The sequence below is a fragment of the Macrobrachium nipponense genome, chromosome 7 (assembly GCF_015104395.2).
Source record: "Macrobrachium nipponense isolate FS-2020 chromosome 7, ASM1510439v2, whole genome shotgun sequence".
Taxonomy (NCBI): domain Eukaryota; kingdom Metazoa; phylum Arthropoda; class Malacostraca; order Decapoda; family Palaemonidae; genus Macrobrachium; species Macrobrachium nipponense.
The window spans coordinates 11334011-11357545 of NC_061109.1; the positions used below are offsets into that span (position 1 = coordinate 11334011).

The window sequence follows — 23535 nt, forward strand, 5'->3', positions numbered from 1 at the left end:
AACAGCAGCTATGCTAAAATCAAGTTTTGACAGAAAAACTTTTTAGTAGCTGATGTGTGTCCTCAAACGCACCCGCTCTTCCTGACGAAAAGGCGTAGGACTGGGGTGAGCATTTATAGCACAGACCTGGTGTGGAATGAGGATGATGGCATACACTGTTGTGCAAATGGGATTTAAAGAGCCAATGTAGTCATCGCAGGACAGGAGTTAGAACCCTCTTGCTCCTGAATCCTTTATTTTTTATCAATGTGCCAATGAGCACTATTCTTTTATATAGTTGGTCTTGCCCAGTTCTGGGCAAGACCAACTATATAAAAGAATTGTTTGTAATTGGTTGGTCTGTCATATGGAACTCTGGTTGGGTAACCATGAGAATGTAACTCCTTTGAGTATGTATTCACAGCAGCTACTATAAATAGGTTTTTACTATGTTAAGCCATTTTTTTTTATTTGCAGACCAGATCAACATTTTCCTTACCCTTTATGTTGACAGGATTTCTTTGATTTTATGACAACACATAGTAGATATGTAGGAAACTTGCTTCTGCATGATAATTCCAACTGTGTCAAGTTTTAAAGAAATGGGTATTATTATCATCATATATCATCTAATTGATCATCATATATCATCTAATTGTTAGAAATGAAGATAAATTTAAAAATTAGATTTATTATGTAGTAATAAAAATTTAATTTCCATAGCACATCTTGCCATACCTCGTCTTTAATCTGTCTGAAGAAGAGCAAGTAACTGTATTGAACTTCATCGCTGATACAACAGACATAGCAATTCATAATATCAGACGTTGTTCAGTGCAAGTGAGTATTTTTTTATGTATCATTGTCAAGAAAGTGTAATTCTCTGATATTTTTCAGTGTTGTCACTGACCAACTAAATCATGTTTATACAAAATTTGTTCTAATATATTTATGTAGTGTCTTGTACAGTATTTGATTCCGGTTTCATATATGATAATTACAGAATCAGGTTAATGAACTTGTGCTTGGTCTTCATGATCATCGTGCTGCTGTACTGCGAGAATTTTCCCACATGAGGGATGCTGAGTTTGAAAGTGCTGAGAATACAACTAAGAAATCTAAAAAGAACTTTGAGAGTGGTTTATCTTCAGGAAACTTGAAAGGAATTGCAGAATATCTCTCACCACGTTTACTGGGAATTTTGGGGTTTTTAGACAGTAAACTTATTTCATCTTCAACAATGTACAAGTAATGAAAATTTGATTTTGGTTGCATTGGCACAGTTATTGTATGTGGCCCTATGGCAATACACTGAGGCAAAAAAACTGTTTACAGATAAAAATAGTCCGTAACTAATCTTAATCTTAATATTTGTAAACATGGAATATTTTTTCATTCCTGGCATACACCCTTGTTACAGAATATTTCCTAAATATTACAAATTACCTCAATTCTCCACATTAATACAACCAAGGGCCATGCAGTTATTGGAGGCTTGCCAATAAAGCAAAACCTCTGCAAATGGAATGCAGTAGTTTCTCAAACTTTTTCCTCCTGTTATGTCATTATACAGTAAGTACTGCATATGTTAATAAACAACACAATTCACAACAGGACTTACACACACACAATGAACTTAGTGTATGAAAATCAGAATGCGTGGAAAAGATAAAGGTTTAGTAGAGTGCTGTATACATACAGTTTAGAACTGTACTCCTATGTTATCAGGTAAGATTCACTACAAAAATAAAAACCAAACTGTGCAGAATACAGAATGTAAAAGATATAGGGGAATTAACAAATTTCTCTCTCTCTCTCTCTCTCTCTCTCTCTCTCTCTCTCTCTCTCTCTCTCTCTCTCTCTCTCTCTCTCTCCGTGTCTGTGTGTGTGCGAGTGTTGTGCAGGGCTTATTAAAGATATATTACAGTAATATTGTAATTTATTTTGAATGGCACAGAATTTTATGTTATCCTCACACCATCTAAAACGTTTCATTAGCAGATATCTTAGACTATTATAGATCATTGTTTGAAACCTTTGGTAAATAAATAATTATTGATTAACAGTTCTATTAATCACATTTTGTTAAGGGATGTTAATTTGATCAAGTGCTGTTTAATTAAATTTACATTGTAAAAGTTCCATTGATTAGCCCGTTACTTGCTAGTTTGCACTTCTGCAAGCAGTTGTATTATTGTCTCGCTAGCATTGTGCATGATTATTTTTCAGAAGTTGATGTAGTGGACCCCTGTATTTGCATTCTTGGCATTTGCGAATGTCTCTAAGGACCATATCTACCCATGATTCGTGGGAAATTCTTGTAATCACAGAGTCACATATTTCCGGATTTCACTATGGACCATATATATCAATTATTTGCAGGAAAATTACATATTTGCAGTATTTTTGTGAGAAATATCCACAAATTACTGTATTTTCATATCTATTTCACGATTAAATGCACTTTTTGTGATTAAACTATTAGAAAAACCAGGTATATAAGCATTTTTAGTTGGTTTTTCTTGAGTTTGAATTAACAAAATAGGCAGTTTAAAGCATTTTTATAGGGGTTTTAAGTATTTTCGCATTCTAGCTATTTGGGGAGGGGGAGGGGGGTTCTGTAACGCATCCCCCAAGAATAAGGGGATCAACTGTATCCCTTTAAAAAAATTTGATTTATGTAATTGAGTTTATCAATAATATTGCATTACCTGTTTCCCCAAGGTTTCAGTGAATGATATATCATTGCCCAAGTTGATTTATGATGCGTTTTGGATGATGCAAGGATATGTAAATTTTTGTATACCACAGCATACCTTATAAATTGCAATAAAGAATAACCAAGAGAAAGAAAGAGAAAGGCTAGCAAACACACAGCAAGTGTATACTTGTACATGTGTACACACACATTTAGACACTAATTGACAAGAAAAGTTTTGAGACATCACTGGGCAATTTATACCTGTTGTGTATCTGTTCAAAATTTTGAGTTTGCTGATATGTCAACTTCAATAAAGCTTATTTAATATTAAGAAAAATGAAATTGGAAAAAAAGTATAAAATAAATTATTTTTAAACTAAATGCATTAAAAAAATCACAGTAATCAATGTGCTGTACCAGCAGAAGTCACATTTCTTCAATCCACTAAGGACAATTGAGTGCGTGCAGCTTACGACCCAAAACAGTATAATCAACTTGACTGTTGCCACCTTATTTTTTTATCTCTTTGGTGCCAGGAGATACTTTTGATTACATACTTATATTATCACAATTTTGTCTTCTGTTTTCATTTTGTTTGCAAATTTAAGCAGTCATCAATTCATTGTCACAGTTGGAGTTGTCCATCAGAGGCAACGGAAGTGGAGGGAGTGAGAGGAGCAGCCAGTGAGAGAACAAAACTTATGTGACACACCCATGATGCATCTCTATCAACCACTCAGAGGCAGTAATAAACAAAATGGTGTTGTATTTCACATTATTGCTGAATTCCCTATCAAAGCAGTGCTCTCCCAGCCTCAAAACTTCTGTGATGTACTCATGATGTTTATCTATCAGTCACTCATAGGTGATAAATGAAATGATCTGTATGATGTTACTTTTGAGCCAATAATAGTTGGGAAACCTCCCAAGCATAAGAGTGCTCTCCCAGCCTTTCCCATTCTGCTCACTATTCTAGCCCTTTCACCTTGAATGCAATTACTTCAGTCTATCCCTCCACAGTACCCCTTAATCCAATGTGTCAGGTGATGTTAACAGCACTACCATTACATTTTCCTGTCTGTTCAGTGTCGCAACCAAGCAGAAGCCTTATATATACAGGCAGTCCCCAGTTATTGGTGGCCTTGGTTCTCTGCAATCTGGTTTTATTGGGGTTGTCTAGCGGTGAAAATCGCTGAAAATCGGCAATTTTCTGTGCCAAAATGCGCCAATTTCTGGTTATTGGCACCAATAATAGAGTATTGGTGTTGATACATACCTAACAAATGTTCAGTTAACCTGTTATCGGCACCAATAAGCCCCGACAACTGCTGATTTTCAGTTAGCGTTGATTTTCGCTTATCAGCAAGCCATCGCAACGGAACCCCCGCCGATAACTGGGGACTGGCTGTACTATATACTATCCACATGTTTATTGTGATGGGCTATGATTGCATGCAGCTAGTGCCAGGTTGCAGATGTGGATAATTGAGGTATTACTTTAGTTCATTAGACAATAGTTAATCTTTTCCAAAGAATATATGAAAGAATTTTCAGTCTGTTTACTTCATCTTTTTCCAAAGGAAACACATAATGGCCATGAGAGTAAGTGTAGTATTGTGAAAAGTTTAACTGAAGGTAAAATTGTATGTCAAAATTTTTCAAGATTATTACTCAGTTTTAGCTGTTTATAACTTGAAATAATTTTTAAATTGTAAACATGTTGTAATTGAATTTCTTGTAAAAATAAAAACAGGATTTTCAGTTATAGTACAGGAAATTATATTAAAGCTGTGATATATGATTAAGATTTACTATTGTATACTACAAATCACTTTGTTTAATATAGTATTTCCCATTTAAGTATATCATTCCATATTTGCAGGGAAAAAAGATCAGCTTTGTGGTCATTGAGTGATCTTATTTTAGTCATGGGGAAACAACATATATCTTCAGTTGCACATAAAGTTTTAGCATCATTGAAGACATCTCTCAAGTTACGAGACGATGAATTTTATGATGTAGGATGCAATGCATGGACAAATTTTTTGTACAAGTAAGTCTTTAAATCCTTGAATTTTTGTTGCTATTGTTTTGCCATGTGTTACTTTTTCTGATGCTTTGTTTTGTTCTATTTATGTGCTATTGCATTCAAACTGGTTTTTGCAATGATGAATCTTGGATAAATCTGTCATTTATGCTGCCAGGTGTTGTGTGTTTAACAAATGTTACCTGACTGGCAAATTTGGAGGAATTGTCAAAGTTTAGTTATGAAGAGTTTTCAACTGTTTTATGTCTAAATAAAATATCCTGAAGTGATAATGCTAAAAAAATGTTGGATTGGTTTATCAACAATTTTGATCATAGTTTGTGTGACACTGTGAACCAAAATTGTAAAAAAGACTTGTAAATGAATTACTCAGGATGGGATAAAGTATGATATACACTGTTTTGCACTGTTTTATGTGTAAAAAAACATATCTAGAAACTATAATGGTAAAAATATTTGTTCAGATTGGTTCATGGACAATTTTATTCATTGCTTGTAAGGCACTGTAAATGACAAATTGCAAAGAAAGTAAGAATCAATGAAATATCCTGGATAGGATGAAGTTTTGAGTTATTCACTGTTTTAAACTGTTTACACCGTGTAAATAAATATATCTTGAAAAGTTATTGCTAAAAAAAGATGTTGGACAATTTTGTTCATCGCTTGTATGGCACTGTGAATGGTACAATTAAAAAAAGTATGTAAAACAAGTGCTAAAACAATGCATTGAAACATAATTGTCATCCACAAAAATAATATCTTACTTTCTCTATGTTACGTATTAGAGAAAATGGGTTATAATGATAGAGATTAGGCAGTCCCCAGTTTTCAGCAATCTGGTTTTATGGTGCTTGTTTAGCACAGTTTTGGTGCCGAAATGCAATAATTTCCAGTTATTGGTGCTAATAATAGAGTATTGGGGCCAATACATACCTAAAAAAGGTGCCATTGATCGCTTATTGGCACCACAGTGCCGAGAATCGCTGATTTTCGGTTATCGGCGATTTTCACTTATCATCAAGCTGTTGGAACGGAACCCCTGCCGATACCAGGGACTGTACATGGTCTAGATATCCAGATTCTCTCAGGATTTTTGAAACTCCAAAAATATTTTTCTTTTGCTGTTTTCTCAAAACTTACGTTTTTCAGAACTAGACGTTTATTTCTCCAAGAAGACTGAACCAAATTCAATGTAACTTTTACAGAGTATATATATATACAGGCAGTCCCCGGGTTACGACGGTGTCGGCTTACTACGTTCCGAGGTTACGACGCTTGTCAATAGACATTATTTCCAGGGTTACGACGCATGCTCCAGGGTTACGACGCCTACAACGCTCATCTGGGAGATGAAATATGACACCAAAAATGCAAAATAATCAATATTTGAAGGTTTTTTTGATGAAAAATGCCATAAGAATGCAGTTTACATAGTTTTCAATGCAAACCCAAAGCATTAAAAGTAAGGCTTTTTCTTTAGGATTTTTGACGATGTTCTGGCTTACGACGACTTTTGGCGGTACGACGCGTCTCAAGAACAAAAACCCCCGTCGTATCCCAGGGACTGCCTGTATATATATATATATATATATATATATATATATATATATATATATATATTATATATAATATACATATTATATATATATATATATATATATATATATATATATATATATATATATATATATATATATATATATATATATATATATATATATATATATATATATATATATATATATATATATATATATATATTCAAAATACAATGCCATGTGCTAGAGTTTCCTTAAATGTATGTTTAAAATTTAATATGTTACATGTTGGTTTTAGATAAAAATGACAAAATTACATACAGGAATGAAAATGAATATAGAAATCTAAATACGGGAGTACAAATATATGTATATATTTTATAGCATGCATAAAGGCACAAGAGATAATTTCTGTTTAATACATAAAGTGTATGATTTAAATTTGATGTGTGTGTGTGTATGTCCAAAATGGTCTACGTTGGTTAACGGTTGCTGATTCGTGTTGGGCTGGGTCTCAGCGACCTGAGTAAGGGTGTTACTTGACTTTCGCTGACGCTGGGTCTTCTCATGCCTTCCAAGGGGCGCGATGTTCTCGGTGGATTGGGGCGCGCTGTCTGGTCCCTGTTGGCTTGGGTATTCCTTCTCCTATATATATTATATAGATAATTAATGATACTATATATATTATTATATATCTATTATTATATAATTAATATATATGTTATATATATGTAATATCTATATATATAATATATATATATATATATATATTATATATATTATGTAATATATATGTATATTATACTAATTATATTATATATAATATTTTAAAAAAAATATTTAAAAAATAAAAAAATTTAATTTACAATTTATAATTTATAATATATATATATTATAATATATATTATATATATAATATATATATTATAATATATATATAATATCTTATATATATAATATTATATATATATATATTATATTATATCTTATTATATATTATAATTAGTATATAATATATATATATATAGTATATTATATAAATATATATAAATATATATACAGTGGACCCCCCGTATTTGCGTTCTCCGGATTCGCGGACTCACACATTCGCGGATTTCTCTCGGGGAACCTTTCCCTGCATTATTCGCGGAAAATTCGCGCATTCGCAGTATTCTATGAGAAATATTCACAAATTCCTGGTTTTTGTTATCAATTTCATCATAAAATGCACTTTTTGTGAGAAAACTATTAAAAAAACCAAGTATGAAAATTTTTAGTGGTTTTTCTTAAGTTGTAACTAACAAAATAGGCTGTTTTTAGCATTTTATAGGGGTTCCAAACATTCGCGGATTCTAACTATTCGTTGGGGGGGGGGGGGAGGGGGGGGGGGCCTGGTACGCATCCCCCGCGAATACTGGGGGGGACCACTGTGTATATATATATATATATATATATATATATATATATATATATATCTATCTATATCTATATATATCTATATCTATATATATATAAATATCATATATATATAAATATCTATATATATATATATATATATATATATATATATATATATATATATATATATATATATATATATACTATATGTATGTATGTATGTATGTTTATATATATATATATATTATGTCATTATTTTGCCATCAGGAAAATTGATCTTTACATACTAGTTTTACATATTAATTTTGAAAAGTAAAGTTATGGTTTTTTTAATTGCAAAACACATGAATTTAAAGGTTGAACTTCTAATTTCCCTACGAGAGAATTTTCATATTAGTTTCAGAGTAATTGGTGAAAATTGGCTCTTATGGTGTCAGCACTCCCCTTAAGGTTTATTTGCAGTTTTTGTCAATTGATGAGTAACTTTTAAAAATGTATATATTTGTAAGGTAAATTTTTTGCATTGCAATTAATGAGGAAGACACAGCACCTCTTGGGGATTTTAACTGTTGCTGTGTGATTTGCAACACCCAATACTCTATTTATTTACCCATAGAAGAGATTAAAGGAATGGAAGCAGGTATATGCTGCTGCATAACTGTACTTTGAAATCAAACTTGGCTCGGTAAACCCATATCTGTGGTTTTACTAACTCGGCGCCCCATCTGTCGTAAATAGCACGTCAGTTATCCTCCTAAAAGGCAATGAGGTGAAGTGTGTGTTTCAGTGTCTAATGGACCCTGTCTTAATTAAAAAAAGTGAAATCACTAAATGTATCTGGTAGCGTGACCTACCTCTGACATCCCAGCGACATAAATCTGGGCCAATTCAGACTCTTGAGATACAAAAATAGTCTTTATTTCCCCAAAATAGCTAACATGACAAATCAAGGGAAAAAAGTGAATGTTGTAAGTACCCAAAGCTATGAAAACATAAATTACTCCACCAATACAGGCAGTCCCCGGTTATCGGCGGACTTGGCTATCAGCGAACTCAGTTATTGGCGATCTGCTTTTATGGGGCTTGTTTAGTGCCATAAAATCAGCAATTTATGGAGCCATAATGGGATGAGTTCTGGTTATTGCTGCCATAAGCGTTGTTATGGCACCATAAATCACTGAGTTGTGGACTACTTGTAGTCATCTTGGCAAAAAACAACACATGTCACCTTATTCTCATTGTCAGAACTTTTCAGTATTTTCCTATGCACAATTGTCATTTAGAGAATTCATTTTCTATGGTGACAAACCGAATCCATCTGTAAAAGAAATCACAATTGTCAAACCCCGAAATACATAAATAAAGAGAATGGGTAAATGTCCCATAAACCTTTCAAGTGTTTCTTTGCAGTTCAATCCCCTTCACAATATTCAAAGTTTTTCACCTTTTTTTTCCTTCCACTTTACCTTTCAATGGCTCTCTTAAGCTCCTCCGAAATCTCTGGCGACTACCACATCTGTCGTCCAATTGCCCCATTAATTGCCACACTGGGGAGTTATATGGCCATCCATATGCCTGTATGTTAGTCTACTCACAAATCCCACGTACATGCCATCCTAACTTATCATACATGCCCTGTCTGGCGCACAAACTCGTAGACGTACGCAACTGCATTTTTCTGATGTCACAGTCAAATGATTTCCAATCAACTAGGTCATCTTTGCACGCCTCGCGATCTTGCTGGCGTGATTGGTAATGTTATGACTTGAGTTCACTGTTTACAAATTTTCCAAAACACTCAAGGCTGCAATGTTATGCATTCCAATCCGCCTGTGTCACTCATTGTCGACCTAATTTTAATTATTAACATATCCAGTGCCTATTACATGTGCATTATTAGGAGGCAGTCATTCCACAAAATAGATGATGAAGACTAACATCAGGAGATTTGAACTGCCTTCCTGCAGTTTGCCAGGCAACTCTATATCCATATAGTCATATAAGGAATAAAAAGAGTCAGACATTCCACAAATGAAGATAGTTGATAAGAGAATAACCATCAGACAAGGGGTAACTATAATCTGAAGAAAATCCAGCGTTGATTATTGAATAAATAGCATTATTTGCTGTCATAATTTTTGAAAAATTATTTTCATGCCAGTCCACAATTTATCATTGGCTCCATTTTATGGTTACAGAATCAGGTGCATGTTACAATCCCTTTGAAATAAGGGAGAGCAATCATCACAGCACATTTGCTGGTTGACCCTTCAGTTGTTAGCAGTGATCACACACTGTATTTCTTTTGTCTGATCCATGAGGTGTGAAAAATAGGACGGGAGGAACTTGTACTATGAGTAAGGAGTTTATATGAAAAAATTGTTGTTTTAAGAAATTCAATTAATAACAAAGCCAATGTTTGTAATTAGCCTTAAATGGAATTTTGTTGGTAAGGATGGAGGAAGTTAAGCTGGAGTGTTCCTCTGGGTAGTAAGATGAGAAAATACTACCCAGGAAATTAGGCTTACAATATCATGTCATTTACACATTGTTTGTGACAGTGGTTTAGTGTAAATCTTAATCATTTGATGTTCAAGTAGCACATATGTATATTTAAGTGTGAGTGATGACAGTTACAAGAATTTGCAGTTCAAAATTCTGTTTGCATTGTTTACCACTAGAAGTTATTCCTTTTTGGGATGCTGCCTCATCTCCAACAAGCAGGTTGGGTTGGCATTGGATGTATCCCCCACGGGCAAAGGAGTTTTGTTTCTATGGGGATACAACCATCACCTTTCATGTATGAAATATCCTTATGTACAATCTGGAATGGCCATTGAGTCTTGGAACAAGTAGTTAACCAGTGGAGATGGTGAAGACAGGTAACACCTCATTTTCTACCTCTCACCACTCCTCTTCTTTGGACACCATCACAAGAAGACACTCTTTCTTCCTAGTGGTATTATTGTATTCTTGGATGTGCATACTGCTGTCTCTGCAACTCTTGTTGCTATCTTTTCTGTTGCAGGTGATCTCCCAGTTGTGACTGTGTTGCCTGTAGATGAACCAGTAGATGTTGACTTCACCTCTGCTAGCCTCAGCCAGTCCTTTGGAGTTGAGGTAGACCAAGAAATTTGAAAAAAGAAAGAAAAATTCTCATTGCTCTTGTTCCTCATCTTCCTCTTTGTCTCAGTTTTCATTTTCAGGCTCACCTTCCTCCTCCTCATCCTTGGTCTCTTCCTGAGTACAGGAGGAAGAAGAAAAAGAATACAAGGTATTGCAGAAGTCCAGGTGGACTTCCCCCAGCTCACTTCCTCTAGGTAGGAGAGCAGAAGTTCCAGTTCCCCATTTAGTGATCATCATATCCCAGGCAGGCTTGGTGCCATCCTGCATGCTGATACTGGAACAGTCATGTGCTACCCTTGATTGGGTGCAAGTTGCAGCTCAGTGTTGCCCCCTTATCCACAGCAGCTTTGTTGACTGCAGTGGGATAAGCTTGTGGAGTCTATTTGCTCACTGGTTTGTGCACAGTCCCCAAACTATCCATGGGCAAGCAACAGGACAGTTTTTATCTCTCACATTCACCTTTGTAGGGACATAAAAAGGAGACCCTTGCACCTCTTTGCTTGGCTTGCATGCATTTTAGTCATCTGATGTCCTTTGAGAAGCTTGCACTTCATGGGTGGAGTCACAATCGGTCATTTCATTGGCAACTGTAGCAACATTGGTCTGCCTCTTTGGATCCACCTTCCTGACTTGTGCTTCTGAGTTAGGAAGTAAGGTAGGACTTTTTGTGGTAGCTGGATGACACACCTAAGGGTGCCATTGAGCTCCCCTGAACAGAGATGCACCTGTTAGTGGTCACTTTAAAGATGGGATGGGGCACACACCTGAGAGGAGATTATGTTCATGTGTGTGAATGAAGGACACACTTCTGTGTATCAGTATCTTGGAAATGTCAGTCAAGATGGCTTTGCAAGCGCTTCAAGAGTGCTTGATAGGGCAGTTGGTGGTGTTGATGCGCAACAGTACATCTGTGGTTTCCTACAACAAACATAGAGATGATGTCTCAGACCTTGTGCCAATGGGTATTGCAGATTCATGATTGGGTGGTCTTTCAAGCCGCCATGCTGTTGGCGAGATACACACCAGGCAGGCCGAATATTATGGTAGATCGGCTCAGTTACCAGGGTCATGTTGTTGGGATAGAGTTGGTCCTAACATCCCCAAGTAGCAGAGGGTTTGTCTGAGTTATGGGGGTCCCTCATGGTTGACCTGTTTGCAACCAGATCGAGACCCATAAGCAGTGATAGTGGATACATGTTAACATTCCTGGGCTATCTAGACTTGTATGCCTTTCCAACCTTAAATCTCCTACATAGGGTGATTAAGTGTTTGTCACCCTGGGTCTTTGATGACTCTGGTGGGTCCTTGTTGGCTACATGCTGATTAGAATATAGATCAACAGACACTACTAATTGAGGTGCTGAGAGAATAGACGCCATGCATCATCCTCTTGTGTTATCTGCACGTTCGCAATTACCATCAGGCAGTTCGGTCTATGCCTTCACAGGTGGATAATATTCTGAGAATTCAACAAGAGAGAGGCTCTTCCCATAGGGCAGCAAGGGAGAGGGCTGGGTACTAGTGTTGTTCATATTCATAAAACCATAGTTCCAGTTTGTCTTCTTTGTTAACATCCAGTCATCTGATTTTTAGTTTTCATGGGTGTGAAAGGAGTTGTACACTAATTAATGTATACATATCATTCAGTTTTGTACAATGATAGTTACTTCATTAATGAAATCATGTTCATATTCATGAGGCTAATTTTCTTTCTATTAGCTGAAATACTTGTACCTCATTGGACTTACTCTTTCTTTTTAATAGATTATTATTTTATTCTGGTAGTCCTTGCATTATTTCTGGTCTCATGAAGGTCTGTGATATTTTTGGCCTCATGAAGGTCTGCAATAACAGTATATGTGAAATTAACTCTACCTGCAAAACACTCAGTTGTAGTGTATACAAATGTCAGCAACCCATTGCATCTAGCAATAGATCCACAAGCTAATTCAAAACATCCTGAACCATGGCGATTGCCAAATCCACAGATTTCTGGATTATGATCATACTTTTGATTTTGTGTGCAACTTTCATATCATTTATCTCACGTAACTTGTGAATTCTGACTACCTCAAATGGACTTATCGTATAAAATTACCATAACTTATCCTGTTGGACATATTATGTAAATAATTGCCTTAGTAAAACTTTATTGAAATATTTCATAGATTCATTCTGTTTTTTACAATATTAGTATGATAAAGCAATTTCTATCTCTAATATTTATGAGTGTTAAATTAATTATTTTGGAAGGCTCTGTTTAGACACTGGAAAGATCAGCAAGTAAGTTTCAGTGTAGTCCTTCCTCTTGTTTACTTTTCATCATTATTTAGATTATTGTTTCTTGTAATCAGTATTCATGAAATCATAAATACATATAAAGCAGTTTTCTCTTTGTCAGTCTGAGAGTACCAAGATTTATTCCAGGTTCATGTTCTAAGTGATTCTACTTTTTTGGCAATTATAGATTGTCTAATTCTAATTATTTGAAATCTTTTTCAGCCTTGATGAAACTACCTTACTGGGTCTTATTGAGGAAATCATAATACTGATCATCCCATTAGTTAAAGTTCGACCCCAGCAGATGGCACCTGTTCTGAATGATATTTTGGTAGGTGTAAATTTTTAGAGCTGTTTGTTGACTCCATTTTCAGTTGGTGCTGTCCTTCACAAAATAGACAAAAGCACCTGAAATTTGTCTACTCTTCGGTCTCCTGCTAATTTTGAATTCTTGATAAGGAAGACCCGTATAATTGAGGGATTACTGCATTTACATTCTGCACTGTGTTCGTTGTATATTCTCAACTGGTTGTTGTTTATCATCCATCTCTCTCCCCACCCCTCTCTCTTGCTTCACTGCTTCCCTTGCTCTTCCTCCTCCCTCTTCTTATGACTCCATTGCTGCTGGGAAAAAAATGAACCGCTGTACAGAATATCTGTCTTCATCTGTAAAGTCACATAGGCATAAGCACATCCTTATTTTATTTAATTATTGCCTTCACTTTAGCTTCTTGTCATTTTTATCATATGCTGCTAGCCATCCCTCCTCACTCTTTCCCTCCTTGATTGTCTCTTCCTCCTCTTCCTTTTTCCTGGCTCCTGTGATACCTTTTTCGTCTTCTTAAAAAATTGCTCTAGTTTTGTCTGTGTTTTTCTTCTTTTCATTTTGTGAGTAAAACTTACCCTGTGTATGTATGTTTATCATGTAATGCATTTCTCAATTATGATGTGTCCAAAGCAAATTTATTTTAAGAACACTACTAACTAGTAGTGAATTATCCACTTTTATTGTAATAAATGATTTTTCATTTCGCCTCAAATATCATGAGAGCTTTTCTTGCCTGCATGTGTTCATTTATATCAATGTATGGTATTTCATTGACAATGGTATCATTGTTTAGCTTTTTTTTAATCTAGGTGACTAATATGATTATTGCATACCACTATATTACACAAGAAAGATTTTATCACTGTTGATATTATGTTCCATCAAAATCATTAATTTTTAGTTAATCTCATAATGATGTTTTGTAACTTGATCAGTGTTTACATTCAGGCTTCATAATCTTTGTTGGTAGCCAGTGGAGATATGTCAAGAGTACATTAAATTTAACTTTATTTCAGTTGACTCTTTGGTGGCTATCACATCATATTAGTTTACTATTGGAAAATTAATTTATCCCTTCTGGTGTTTTTGTCTGATGTCAGTCCTTATCTCATATCACGACATAGTAATCCAAAACATTTGTTCAGTTCAACCTCTTTAAACTTGTACCCGTGGGACGAGGCTACTGCAGGACCACAGAAAATCCCAGATGACAGAAATCACCCCCAAAAACCCCCCTGTAAATAAAGTCTTGTCAGCTTATTGCAAGTACAGGCAGTCCTCCGGTTATCAGCGATCCGGTTTTACAGCCCTTGTCTAGCTACGATGATAACGATTTTCAGCATTGATTCCCCGCTTATCAGCGCTGTCCCCTGTTCATCTGATCGGGATCAGTGCTGTTATCACTGATTTTCGGTTACCAGTTATTTTTAGTTATCGCCATGCCATTGGGAACAGAACCCTTGCCAATAACTGGGGGCTGCTTGTATATATTGCCGTGTTATCAAAAATAGCACAAAACTTATGAATAACTGTCATTTGTTAGGTTTAGTTCCTTATGAAAATTCTGGCCTGCTCCATAATCATCTCCCCAGAAATGATTATGTACACCTTCATTACGTTGGAGCTTTAAGGACAGGACTTTGACATTCATGCCACTTAATAAGGTGACTTGGGACATCTCCAAACCGCTTATGATTTTCGCCTCTGAGCTTCAGTTTTGTGACACCAGTGCAATTTATCCCGAAAATAACCATTTTTCAAATTCTATCTCCTCCCTTGATACTTAATATAAAGACCAGGGATTACTACCATAGATAGACCTGATATAATCCTCCAATCAAATGTAGTTTTTTTTCTAAATTTTTTGCTAGATATGAATTTTTTCATTATGGTAAAAAAAAAAACCCTATAAATCAGGAAAAATATGTAAGAAAAAAAAAAATGAAAAAAAAAAAATTGGAAAAAAGGACTACATTTGATTGTTCTATAATGTCTTTCTAAGTTAAATGCCAAATTTCAATTCTATAGCTTTAAAACTAAGGGAGAAGATAGAATTTGAAGGTCAATAAGTATAGTTTGAGATGTGGGCGTTCAAAGTTTTCATTTGATTTTTACAAAGACAGTGTTAATAAATCACAATTATTATGAATTTTATATTTCTTTTTGGTCTTGATAAACCAAAAATGTTGTTTATCATAATTTAATCATAAATGAAGATTCCGTTGCTCAAAGATCATAGCCTGGGGCACTCCTTATACAACACTCTCTCTCTCTCCTTCACTAACTCTACTATTATGGCCAATATTATGATCTTCTGAATTCTTATTAGAGCCAATTTTCTTCTTCTTTATGTTAGCAAGATGTTTTGCATGTCTTTTTCTCTTGGCATGATGAAAACCTTGCCAAAACAAAGAAAAACATTGTAAAAGCAAGTGAATGTCAGAGGTGAAACTTGAACGTGTACTCTCTTTCATGTTGCTGCTCACACTGAAAGGGTGTAAAGCTCAGTCTTCTCGTTTTGTGACTCATGGAATCTCTACAGATGCCATTGGTCATAATTTGTTTGATAATAATTATCAAAATTTATGATAACAGAAGAAATACTGCATTTTCTTTTGTGTACGGATCATTGTTATTGGCTTATTGAGTTACTTTTACTTATTTCCCAGTAACTATGAAAGTAAGAGGAATTTTGATGAAATATTTCGAATACTCATTCTCCATTGCCATACGAAGCTCCATGAAACTTTTACATGACCTTTCGATTTTTGCCCTATATTGGCTGGTTGGTGTCCTTAAACCACTTTACTTAATAAGCACATTGTTGAGTTCTGATTTCATGGCACCTTTCAATGTTTCCTGGCACTTCAAACTTTTCTGACTTTCAGTTTTAAGATAAACCTGAATATCTGCTGCTTTTATTTTTTTAAACCTTTCTATATGAGAGAGAGAGAGAGAGAGAGAGAGAGAGAGAGAGAGAGAGAGAGAGAGAGAGAGAGAGAGAGAGAGAGAGAGAGAGAGAGAGAGAGAGAGAGAGAGTGTTGGTTGTTTAACTGAAAGATATCCATATATAAAATTCAAGTACAGGCGGCCCTCGGTTAGCGGCAGGCGTTCCGTTCCTGGCCACCAGACGCCAAGCGATTTTTGACGCTGAGCAATTTTAAAGCCTACGGCCGCTGCACACCTTCTTTCGAAACTCTAGACCAGTCAAAGGGCGCCGTAATCCCACGGCGCAATAAGTAAAATTATATTATGCAGTATAGTACTATAGAATTTACTGTACAGTACATGGGGTGGGTCTAGAGTATGTAAAGAGATAATAAACTTTATACAGTGTACAGGTAGCTGTAGTGTTCAGGTTACGATCATTAGTCTTACGATAGTCCGATTTTATGAGAGATCAAATTACAATGGCCTAACTTTATCCATCTTCTAGTTACATAAGTTCAATAACAGCAAAAGAGAATGATGAAAGTATGGTTTTAATAATGTATACGTTGTTGCGTGAACGTGTACAGCCATGAACAACCGAATGAGAAACAACTTTTTTTTTTTTTCTAAGTACAACTGAACTGGATAACATCTGTTTGGCTTGTATTTCGATCATCGTACTACAGTGCAACATTACCATATTTGTTATAAATGGCGTTATGTATAGAATAGAACTGAGATATCTTAATGTAATAACTTTATTCGCTATAGATCAGAGATCAATATAGATTAAAGATCAATCGGGAAATATACCGTTAAATTTAAACCTAGTTATAACTGAAGCTGAGAAAACTGTTTTTTAAGCTGCTAATGACTATTATCGTACATCGGCAACAAGGATAAAACTGCAGTAAACGTCTGCATCACACACAACTGTAGATAAAATTGGGATAAAATCATTTTAATCAAAACTACTGTGCTTGAAAGAACACATTTTACTGTTGGTTTCACGCCGATATAAGATAAATAGCGTAAAGTTCGTATTACGATGATATAAAGGATTATTGCGAACGGAATCACGTAATTTTTTACGCAATAAACATGCCGCCAACGTAATATGTTAACGAAAAAAATAGTAGTTCACATTCACAATGAGACATATTCAATAAATATTTCCACCTAAAAACACGCTGTATAAGGAAAAATAACTTTGTCTCATATAAGTCAAGTATATAGATATTCGTTTATGCTAACTAGAAGCAAGAGCATTCGCTCAGAATTGCGTTATGGTGAAACAAACTCGTATTCATCAGCTGATTTCAAACCACAACATTGGCCGCTCCGCGGAATACGGGCTTAAGTTTGCCGTAGTGCTTTAAAATACAATAATATGAGAATACATACAATATTCTTGGATACAGTGAAATAATGTATAACTTTTTAAAGGATTTATGGAAAAGATGCATAATTAATAAAATAACACAATGCATTTTTCGGAACTGGCGGACAAGAACGAACATGAAAAACCATCCCCTGACAACGTGGAGCGTAGTTACAAAGGCTGCCTTAATTTGTATCTTATTTCTGTACAAAAATGGAAAAATAATGCCTTTATGTAATATATTTTCATTCACATTTTAAACATAAAAGCATAAACATTTGAAAAATCGACACATCGATCGCTAAATTTGCACTCTTTTTAACTCGATATTTTGGCGAAGGGCGGCAGACAAAAGGCGGAACATACAAGAACGAACTTGAAAAAAACATCGTAGTCGAAAACTTGAAGGGAGTTTCAAAAGCTGCCTTTTTATCATATTTCTGCACAGAAATAAAAATACCCTATTCGTAATCATTTTCATACAAATTTTAAACATAAAAGCATAAAACATTTATAAAATCGCCACAAATTCGATCGCTATTTGTACTTTTTTTAAATCGATATTTTCGGAAGAGCGGCAGGCGGCGGCTTACAAGAAAGAACATGTAAAAACATTGTATTTGATAATGTGAAGGGCAGTTTCAAAAGCTGCCTTTGTATCATATTTCTGTACAGAAATAAAAATGCCTTTCACGTAATATATTTTCATACACATTTTAAACAAAAGCATGAACATTTATAAATCGACACATCCATAGCTAAATTTGGACTTATGTAACTCGATATTTTCGGCATAGAACAGCGTCAGAGGAATATATTTTACCCTAATACATACGTAATAACTCTCCATAAAATTTGTTAATATAATTTGCATAACCTTTATGGTCTGAACGGCATTTATACAAATGTATGAACTCGTTAGACAACGGCGCTAGTGGCGCTGTTAACTGAAATTTGTGCCGTAAAGATACCTTTAAAATGCCTTATTTTTTTAATGAATATTTTTGACGACCGCCGTAAAACCGATTCGCCGTTGAGTGATTGCGCCGTTAACCGCGGGCCGTTTGTAATACAGTTGTTTTGAGAATAATAATTTTAATAAAACTGTTGTTTAATGTACTGTATGCAATTATATTTAATTAATTATTGTGATATTATCAGATTGTAATTTATGGACACAGTGATCAAGTACCATTTTCATTCTGATTATGTTTACATTCATAAAATCATCAGCCGACTGCATTTTACCCACATCCTCACAGCCATTAGCTGCTAAACCGTAAATTTAGTGACATATTTCATAAAACTTTCACCTCCATTGCGGGAAGGATGAATAAAGATTTTCTATTTTTGGAAGTCTCTAAAAATCAGAACATTTTTAACAAGTCAACAACTGTAATGTAACCTTTAACCCTTAAACGCCGACTGGACGTATTTTACGTCGACATTTTTTGTCTCTCGGGTGCCGACTGGACGTATTTTACGTCGACATACAAAAGTTTTTTTAAAAATTCGCGGAAAAATACTTTTTAGGCCTACCAGCCAAAAAACTCTTGAATCACGCGCCTTGGGGATGCTGGGAGTTCACGGATCAAGGTGTTGTTTTGTTTACAATCGTTACGCAGGCGCGCAAGCGCGAATTTCTTTCTTACCGCACTAAAAAGTATCTGTGACACATCTCGGAAATTATTTCGTCACTTTGACATAATTTTTTTACCATATTAAATTAGCCGTTACATGGAGTATTATATATGAAAATGTGCGCATTTTTATGTAGAATACAACAAAAAAATACTCATGATTGTAGCTTTTATCAGTTTTGAGAATTTAATTTCATATAAATAACGATGTCCGCCAAAATTTCAACCTTCGGTCAACTTTGACTCTACCGAAATGGTCAAAAAACGCAATTGTAAGCTAAAACTCTTATATTTAGTAATATTCAATCATTTAACTTAATTTTGCAACTAATTGGAAGTCCTCTAGCACAATATTTCGATTTATGGTGAATTTATGAAAAAAACGTTTTCCTTCCTTACATCCGCGCGGTAACTCTCACGAAAATAATCATACATGCGATTGTGGTAATGTTTGCACCATTTTAAATTAGCCGTTACATAAAGTTTTATATATGAAAATGTGCGCAATTTCATGCAAAATACAACTAAAAACAACCCATGCTTGTAGCTTTTATCAATTTTGAAATATTTTCATATAAAAAAAAACATGATAAGTGACAAATTTTCAACCTTCGGTCAATTTTGACTCTACCGAAATGGTCAAAAAACGCCATTGTAAGCTAAAACGCTTATATTCTAGTAATATTCAAGCATTTACCTTCATTTTGCAACAAATTGCAAGTCTCTAGCACAATATTTCGATTTATGGTGAATTTATGAAAAAAATAACATTTTCTTTACGTCCCGCGCGGTAACTCTTCCGAAAAAATAATACGTGCGATTGTGGTAATGTTGCACCATTTTAAATAGCCGTTACATAACGTTTTATATATGAAAATGTGCGCAGTTTCATGTATAATACAACAAAAAAATAGTTGAAGGTTGTAGCTTTTCTCATTTTCGAAATATTTGCATATAAATCACGATAAATAGAAAAAAAACCACGTTCGGTCAAATTTGACTCTACCGAAATGGTCAAAAAACGCAATCGTAAGATAAAACTCTTACAGTCTAGTAATATTCAGTCATTTGTCTTCATCTTGAAACAAATTTGAAGTCTCTAGCACAATATTTAAATTTATGGTGAAATTTAAAAAAAAACCTTCCTTCCCTCCCCACGCGCGGATTCTCGGCCACAAGGCCACAAAATACTGCCGAAATGCGTACGTAACCATTCTCGGAATATTGCTCTGTTTCATATTAGGCATTTCATAGAGTTTTATATATGAAAATGTGCGCAATTTCATGTAGAATAAAACAAAAATATTTGAAAGTTGTAGCTTTTCTTATTTCCGAAATAATTGCATATAAAAAAATATATATAAAAAAAATTCGACATTCGGTCAACTTTAACTCGTCAGATATGGTCGAAAACTGCATTTGTAAGCTAATATTCTTACAGTATAGTAATATTCAATCATGTTTGTCTTCATTTTGAAAGAAATTGGAAGTCTCTAGGAGAATATTAGATTTTATTTGGTGAATTTTTGAAAAAAAATATGTTTACGTCCGCGCATAACGAATTCATGCATTATTTTGTGATAATTTTTATTTTCTCTGTGTTGCTTTTATCTTTTTAACAATTTGTTATATACCAAAATGATCACAATTTAGTGTACATTACAACGAAAAAAAAAAGAAACTTGTTATCTTTAACCGTTTTGCGCGTAGCGCGATTTGAATACAATTATATATGAAATTTCGTTTTTGCGCTATCATATATCGCATTATTTATATATGATAATGATAATTTTTTTCATTTCTGATGGTTGCATACTAAACTTCAGGCAATGACAAAAAAAGGAGCCAAAAATGAACTCTAATCTTCAAAACTAAGTGCGCTATGATTTTTTTGAAAAAAAATATTTTTCCGCTTCCGCGCTCACTCTGAAACGTCTCCGGCACACGGGAGACATTTTTTTTTTTACCGCTTCGGGCGTTTAAGGGTTAATAAACATGTGTTAGTTAAGATAACCGACATCTGGAAACGGCTGTTTCTCAATTCGATTGTTTTGTCAGTACTTGTTATTTATGCCAGGGTCTCTTATGCAGAAGTAGGTGGTTGTTGATTATAAGAAATAGTAATGAATTCTCAGACAGATCACAAGGTTGGTAAGCTTGATATATGAAGATTCCACGTTTAACCTATAAACTTTTGCTTCTAGGTCTATTTGGCAGTTTAAAGCTAGCAGGTAGATATACCAAAATGACGAGATGAGAGAGAGAGAGAGAGAGAGAGAGAGAGAGAGAGAGAGAGAGAGAGAGAGAGAGAGTGTGTTTAGAGAGTGTGTTTCTACTTTATTTTTCCATGTTGGCAAAAAATTTCAATTGACAAAAATTTTCAATTTGTACATTTCCAGTTCAGTATTTTGCTGTTTTGTGAAATATCACATTATTTACACAGGATATTGTATAGAATATCTTACAGATTTAATTATTATATTTGTTACAATAATTATCATGCATCTGGGAACCCTGGCTTTGTTTTCCATCTCCCGCTGCTAGTTAGCATTGCTGTTAGGGACATCATCACCATTTAAAACCTTCACAGTTGCGTGGCCGATTTGAAAATGATGCTTAAGTGTACATTCATACTAAAGTAGAATTATCATGTAAGAAATGTGTATCTCCATAAATTCTCTTGTTATTTAAACCTGCGTTATTCGAGAGGTAATTGAACATTTATCTAAATTAATTGACCAATTTTTATACTGATTCTTAAGAACCTATTACTCTTAAATGAAGACCTTAGGGTTATGCAAGGAAGGTAAAGCTTACATCCTTTGCCTGATCAAAATAAAAATATTTTGTTAGTGATTATTTTCCTGTGGTTTTATATCTCAGATTTATAATCCAACTAGCTACCACTTAACAGTGTTAGAAAGTAACAGTAGGCTGAGCTGGATCTTTATTCAAATGCCACTTACTACCTGCATTATTATTAAGGAAGCTGTTAAGTGCTCAAGCATATTGAAATATATTTTTTAGTTTGAGTCAGATTGTGTTGTTAAAAATCTTATTAAATTGTGAACATACAGATTGTAAACATTTGAAGATATCTAGAATTTGCAGACAGTGGAAAATGAATTCAACTATGGTTTAAAATGTGCATAAGTCTAATTTCTAAGCAGATGTCTATTGCAGGTTGAAAGGACAGCAATGCAACCCCTCTTAGGGAATCTGCCACTCTTTCCTGATCATGAAGCATTGAGAAAAATCAACAATACCATCTTAGAACATCAGACAGTTTTACTGAGGTTTAAATGAAATATGGACAATAGTTATGGTTTCTGTATATGTGATGTAAATGATGAGTACTACCTGTAAAATTGATGTATCATTTCTATGACTATACTGATTTATTTTTTATTTATTACTTCTTATCTTTCATATTTACATTTTACGTATTTTCTTTTTAGTGGGAACAATCAGGAAGTGGTGGATGCTTTGTCTTCAGTGTTAAGGGGACTCAACCATGAGAGCATAGATGTACCCGACTCGCTTTGCTCTATAAGTCGCCTTCGTCCACACTTTTGCGTCACAACCAGGGAACAGTCCATCATCTCACTACAGACTCCGATAATGTTCATCCTGTTATTTCAGAACTTTTTAGTAATCTGCTTGGTGAGTTACCCATGTGTCACCCTATCCTTTCTGATTCATTATGATGCAGAGGTAGGCATTTTATTTGGTTGTGTATTTTTATTAAATTTTTTACTTCTTTTGAAGGCCAGTGTCGTGAAGTCGATGAAGAACTACAGACAAGTGTAGCAGAATGTCTAGGTCTGTTGGGAGCCATTGATCCCACAAGGCTGTACACACAAACCAACATCAAAGGTAACCAATCAGATTTTTTTCACAATTCAAATGTTCTGTATCAAAAACAGCTATTTTGTATTTGTGACTTACCCAGTAATTATATAGCTAAGAGTTTCTACTCGACGACATCCTAAATTCAGATTTCGCGGGTAGGGCTTTGATGGCTCAGTCTAGGTATACAGTGCCGTCCCCCTATGGCACTACTATGAATGACTTAGCTAATCACGTCATTCTATTTTCTGCCAAGCTTGACGAAACATTGAGTGCTCACTGCAGCTTGTTCTTATTTTTTGGTTATATCACCGGATTTCGGTAGTGTTTCAACCAC

At 34.6% G+C, this 23535-nt stretch overlaps 1 protein-coding gene across 1 annotated transcript in view; it reads left to right on the forward strand.

Moving 5' to 3' along the window:
- Positions 1-23535, forward strand: part of LOC135217537 (serine/threonine-protein kinase atr-like) — a 796062-nt gene that overhangs the window by 460402 nt on the left and 312125 nt on the right. The window contains 8 exon segments of the mRNA XM_064253504.1: positions 703-819; positions 983-1227; positions 4563-4733; positions 13292-13400; positions 22533-22645; positions 22808-22917; positions 22920-23012; positions 23118-23225. Of these exon segments, the coding sequence (XP_064109574.1) occupies positions 703-819; positions 983-1227; positions 4563-4733; positions 13292-13400; positions 22533-22645; positions 22808-22917; positions 22920-23012; positions 23118-23225 (1066 nt within the window).